Source organism: Medicago truncatula, chromosome 3 (genome assembly GCF_003473485.1).
Source record: "Medicago truncatula cultivar Jemalong A17 chromosome 3, MtrunA17r5.0-ANR, whole genome shotgun sequence".
Taxonomy (NCBI): Eukaryota; Viridiplantae; Streptophyta; class Magnoliopsida; order Fabales; family Fabaceae; genus Medicago; species Medicago truncatula.
In genome coordinates, this window is record NC_053044.1 from 7,776,195 (window position 1) to 7,782,871 (window position 6,677).

Genomic DNA, 6,677 nt, shown 5'->3' on the forward strand with positions numbered 1-6,677 from the left:
TGCAGAGATGGAACACCGTGCACACTTTATAGGTGCTGCGCAACATAAGCAATCCATCGCATTTGGACCCAACAAAATGTGTCTTTGGTTTCACCTACATGAAAGGAATTTTAGGTCTCAAAGTAACCAGTCAAGGGATTTGAATCCTCATAATAAATTTCCATATAGGAGGAAAACATACATGTGCGAATTTAATTGGGGTTTCACCACTTGTGGGATTGAGGTCTGGGGCTTTTATAGTGCAACATGCAGCCCTCAAAGCCGCGTCAAGCAAATGAGTCAAACATGAGAGGGCGTGTTTTATGCCTTTTATGCCTTTTACGTTTGACACTTTTGGCTTCCTAGCATCAGATGTTGCGTCATTCTACATATAGTTCAAAGGGCTATCCATAGCAATATCATGTATTCTAGGTCCATGAATGTTGTGTTTACGAAGATTAGTTTTGTCATTCAAAAAGGCTTAACAGCATAGGTTATTGTTCATTGGAAGTTTATTTATTTCCTCTTGGCACATTATTTGCAGCAAACAAGGTAACAACAAAGGAACACAATTTCTATTATTGACTTATAATTTAAGGAGTAGAGAATGCAGTATCTCCCATATTACACCAAAACTAGTCTTGATTTACAACTGCCAATGCATATAACACCCTTTTCATTGTTGACAAAATAGCAACAAATCATGTATATGAAATCTCTGGACTATTGTTTGGACATTGATTCCATCTATAATCTAACATATTTGCAGGCAAAATGTACAATGCTTCAACCAAAGTTCATCAAAATGTACCACTGAAAATCATATATCACAAGCGGTTCCAGAAAATTCGAGACGATTTCATAGATCGACACCCTCATCAAGACCTTTGGAACCAATCATTACATTTGAATCGATTTGTTTGTCAAATTTCTTTTTCCTTCTTGCTTCAAACTCTTGAAACCCGTCCATCTGGATCATTGACAAATATTTTAATTGCATTGAAACATAGAAAAGTGAAAAAGAAATGTAAAAATACGGGAACAAGAGCATACCTGTTGAAATTGATCCATTGATATAGGATTACCATGCAGTGATAGGTTTTGAAGAGCTTTGCAATCTTTCAATAGATTCATAGGTATCTGCCCAAAAGGAAACCAAGGTATCACCAAGACATTCATGATTACATAAACTCGAGAATCAGACTAGTAAAATCCTAAGAGTTCGCTTAATACAAAATTTTATTAAAAGCATCTAGCATATTACCTAAACCTAATTTTGCACTATGTGCATAACAAATATTCAACATTCTAACTTAGTAATAAAGCAAACCACAATAACGAAACAGACATATAGATTAAACGAAGAAACCCTATAATAAAACAGAATCAATGTTGGGCAAATATGTCCCCGATGTTGCAACCTAGTGGTTTAGCTCTGAGGACATTTTATGTGGAATCCCAGGTTTGAACTCGGGTCACCACATTCCCCCTCCCCAATGTGTTGGCCACTAGTCCAATGGCAAAAAAAAAAAAGTGTGAAGCAAATATGTGGCTTTACATTGCAGTTGGATGTTCCTCAGAAGAGGTCAACAAAACATGACGGAGATTCAAAAAACACTCACAATAAATAAATAAAAATTAATAAAAGAGAACAATGAAACAATCAACTCCAGCATTACATCACTAAGGTATTAAAACAAAATACCTGCTTAACATTATTGTTGTCTAAGCAAAGTGACTTCAAGTGAGAGAGATTGCAAACTGACGAAGGAAGATCTTCAATAAGATTATCTGAAATGTTTACAGAAAGTCTGAAATTAGCTTAATTCAGAAACAGTATAAAGCCAAATAACAAGAAAGGTGGTGCAAAATGTTCCAAATATCCAGATTTGACAATCATAGAAATGGACAATCACAAGAGAAATGGTCTTATGGTATACTGTAATAATTCTTCACCCCAAAATATTGTGGTTTGCTTAAATTATAACCAAATTGTGACTCTTCGGTAAATTATACTCCCTCCGTTCCTTTTTAAGTGTCGTTTTAGAATTTTAACACAAAAATAGCAAAGTGTATTTTTGCACACTTTTTTTCCTATTATACCCTCATTTTAATCCACTAATAATTTTTTATTTTTTTGCACCCACTTTATCTTTCCAATAAAATTAATATGTAACAAACAATTGTTAGTTACTATCTCTTTCTCCAACAAACTCCTATTTTTTTGTGTGCTTTATCTTTCTCTCATAACAAACAATTTTCAATTTTCTAAATATTGTGCATATCTCTTGAAATTTTTAACAAGTACTACTCATGTTATTTATAAAATTTTAACTCTTCATGGAACTATTATCATTATCATAGGTAACAAAATTTTGTTTAAATTTGAAGATAATAAGAAACAAATTTTGTTTTAAAACAAAACAAGCTTTGTTTAAAAAAAAAATAGTTTTCCAAATATATAGCATTAATTAGTTTTATTGAAAAATATAAGAATAATTGACAAATCATACCCTTAAAATATCAAAACGACGGTTAAATAGGAACAAAAAATTCACTCTAAAAAGACACTTAAAAAGGAACGGAGGGAGTATTAAACTAGACCAAGTAACTAGAAAGCATAAAACAATACAAACGGCATAGTATCAATTTAGAGATAAGATGTAAGAGCAGAAAAGTAATCTCAAACTTAGAGTCTTAGAACCAACATTACGATGGACCGAGTGGAATTGGACTCGGATCCCTTACGCAAGGTCTCGGGTTTGAGCCTCGTGGTTGGGAAGGGAAACCTCATTAAAGGTGGCCAGCCAGGTTTCCCGGTAGAAATTAGTCATTGACAAAGTCGCAACAATGACATGGTTACCCAAGAACAAAAACTTAAAATCTTAAAGCAATCTAATTTTGAATTCATATCTACAACAGATTTATATCTTCCATTAAACAAAAACTTCCACTGGAAGAGAAATAAATATAATAAAAGGACAGATTCTCCGCATTGAATTAACAATCAACACAATCCAGTAAAATTAAATAAACAACATAATAGGTAGGTAAAAAATCTCTCCAAACTATTTCCACTTTTTACAGGGAAAGAGCGTAAGGGAAAACAGACATGCATTACCATGCTCATGCAATTCAGAAATGAACAAATCGTGTCAAACTATCGATGAACATACCATTGGCCTGTAATTCTTCCAAAGAGAAGCAACTCCCAACAGATTCCGGAAGAGAATGTAACTTGTTATTTGAGATGTTTAAAATCAACAGCTGCATTATCAAACAAGATATCATACATCGAAAGTTATAAAGGTGGCATTTCATATCATAACTTCACCCAACAATGGAAGATTATGATCCAAGCCTCATGCAAATCCAACTCGTAGGTCAATATACCATATGCATTCATTGTTTATATAACATTAAAGATAAGAAAAGTAATGACAGTAAAATAATCTTGAGTTCTAAAAGGGTGTCTTTAAACATTCCTTTGACTATAAAGGAAGCATGTGAACAGAAAACAGATTTTATCTAACAAGCATGGACAACAAACACAGGTTACATCACAAATAACATGACAAAATAAGTGTGTCATTAAACTGAATATTGATGTGATGTGTCTTCAGATGTATGACATGGAGAAAGCTTCATTTCTGAAATGTCTTAGCTTAAAATGATGATCTCAAACTCTTCAAAATCCGACAAGTATGCAATGATGATAACATTTACGCATAATGCATCATGCATATAATCATCCAAATTGCATAAGCAGTATAAAAGTTTGATGATGTCTAGGTTTTGTTATTTATAATTTACTTACGTTTCTCAAACTGCCAATCGTTGCCGGCAAGGATGTTAACAAATTCCCTGCGATGGATAAGCGTTCAAGCCTTACTAACTGCCCCACTAGAAACAAAATACACTGTAAGTTAGTACATAAAAGAGGGACAATAACATCTCTTTCAAATAATATATTATTGTCTTAAAGAAGAGAATTACATTCATCTGGCAAGGAAGAAATTCGATTTCCATCAAGGTTCACAAGTTTAAGAGATTGGAGTTTCCCCAAGTTCACTGGAAGTCTATCAATGAGGTTGTCCGCTAATATCTGCGATGTTAGTGAAACTTCAGTATGCAATATTATTTTTTATCGATCGGTAGCATCTTCAGTACAGCACCGATAAAAATGGTAATGCGACCATTACCAACATTCTACCATGGAAAAACAAATGAAAGATAGCATTGTGCTTAGATCCCTAAGATGTGTCCAAAAAGTATGAGTTTCAGAATGAATAAATAAAATTTAATGGTTCCACTAGAATCAATGAGTAGCTAAACTTCCAAACATAAGATAAAATGCAGTGTTTAAGAAATAAATGCTGGAAGCATAAGCTAAAATATCAGGTTCTTACCAGGCGCTGCACATTAATCAATTTGCTAATTTCCACGGGGATGTCAACTGCAGTCAGAAAAAAAAAAATTATTAGCAATAAAATAACAGCATCAACAATGATAATGATAACCTTTAAGAGGAAACGCACTTCTCTCTGAGGTTAGAATTATTAGAACGACTTCAGAGCGAAGACTTCTTGACCAAAACGTATGTACAAAAGGAAAGAAAAATTGCTTACCGATTCGATTATGTGTTAAGTCAAGAGTGCGTACAGATCTGTCTAAATCAATGATTTCATCTGGAAAAGTCTGTGTTTCAAGGAAAATGAAAGATAGCAAGGTAAGTATGTTTGCTCATAAAAAACACACAGAAACTTCAAGCACATACAAATACGGGATATCTCCGACTGAGAGTCTTGGACTTCCTCAAGGTACAAAGATGAAAGATCTATTTAACGACCTAACATTCCCAACATATGTTCTTCCATAAAAACTAATTAGGGAACTTCTGACAACACGCTTAAAGAACCTCAATTATCTTCCAATCATGTCAAACCATGTTGGTCTAATTATTTTTTGGGGTGAATCTAGCATGGTTCCAACTTCCAATTAAAAGAGAGCACAATTGCCCCTTCAGGAAACCGTCATTTTGTCATAAATAAAAAACAACTGATGGTTATATAAAAATTTGACAAAGTGAATTTCTATCATTCACAAATAATAAAATCAGACTCCCAAATAGAGTAACATAGTAATTCAAACTGCCAATAGAATCATATTTACATCAGAAATGTTATTTGAACATCAATTTGGGATAACACAATTCAACAACTTTCTAAACAGTTAATGCAGTTCACAACTTCACACATGTAGTTAACTCATTTCAATGAGTAGTTAATAAATATATCAAGACTCGCCAACTCATCAATCATCAAATGAACTTAATTAGACATAATTTAAGCATCATTAACCACGATTTCAGGTGTTCCAAATACATGTAGATTTGAACACTTAAAAATCAAGGTTAATGGTTAGTGATGTCCATTATATTGTATAGTTAATAAGTTATAACACCAGATACATCTATTAACCAAATCTAACACTTCATTTAACTATGTGAATTGAATTAGTGTATGTTTGGTTTCACTATTAGATGGGCCAAAATTGATTTTAGAGGTGAAGAATTGATTCTGACATGTTTGGTTGCTCTCAAAATTTATCGTCCAACTCACTTTTACATGAATGTATCAAAACATAAAACATTATACCTTCAACTCACTTCTATCCAGAATCATTTCTACAAAATCATTTCTACATATAACATTTCTGAATCAATAAACCTTATCCATCAACCAATCAATCAAAAACAAAAATATAAAAACATCAATCCAAAATCAAATAATTAGAATCAAACAACACACAAAAGAGTTAATTGATACCTTCAATTTGGAATCACGCAAAGCAACAATGCCAGTGGATCGCCAGCGTGAGATTCTACTGGCTTTGGTTTCGGCGTTTTTGCTAGCTATACAACCCATGCTGTGGTTTTTGGTTTTGCAATTGACGAAGGTGGTGATGGTTTATTGGTTTTGATTTTGAATGTGAAAGGTCATAGTCAAATCAAAGAGAATAATAATAACAAAGGAAACTGAAACCGCGTTTTCTTTTTTGGGTTTCCAACCACTCATGATGTACTACTTCCTATCGTTGTATTATACCATACCACCTCGATGTTTGATATAATAATGTATGTTCCTACCAATGTTATTATACTTTTAAAAAAGATGTCTCTCCTCTCTCTGATTATATTTACAAGAAAAAATAATTTTTTAAATTTATTAAATAAGTAATGTATTTGTTCTCTATATAAGTTAAATACATTTGCTAAATTTATTCTTAAGGAAAAAAATGATTTTACTTTTTCATTTATTATATTCAATTTATATATGTCGATTCCCTTAAAAGAAATTATATATCGATATTAATATTTAAGAAATATCAAGAATATGTTAAAATTATGTCTATGAACATAAAAAATTAAATAGAGAATTTTGAGATGATGCAAACATTTTATTTTATTTTTTAAGGAATAAAAATTTGTTATATTTTTCAGCTAATCATATTTTATATTTATATTTATATTTTATTCTGTTATTAAATTTGAAGTGTAAATTCCTATCAAAAAGAAAAATTAAAATGTAAATAATCGTTTCAAAACCAACATATTGTGCATGACTCATGAGTAGTAGATATTTGAGTCTTTTAGTCATATGGTTTAAGTTCATTTTTTGATCTCAGTCTGTAAAAAA

At 32.0% G+C, this 6,677-nt stretch overlaps 1 protein-coding gene across 1 annotated transcript; it reads right to left on the reverse strand.

Annotated features, from left to right (window-relative positions):
- Positions 1-532: 532 nt before the first annotated feature.
- Positions 533-6,061, reverse strand: LOC25488672 (plant intracellular Ras-group-related LRR protein 7). The gene is made up of 9 exons (XM_013603608.3): positions 5,808-6,061; positions 4,608-4,677; positions 4,389-4,435; positions 3,976-4,084; positions 3,797-3,882; positions 3,156-3,246; positions 1,685-1,770; positions 1,033-1,119; positions 533-949 (listed from the first exon to the last, which is right to left on the reverse strand). The coding sequence occupies exons 1-9, from the start codon at positions 5,904-5,906 to the stop codon at positions 839-841; spliced, it is 786 nt and encodes a 261-aa protein (XP_013459062.1). The 5' UTR covers positions 5,907-6,061; the 3' UTR covers positions 533-838.
- Positions 6,062-6,677: the final 616 nt, after the last annotated feature.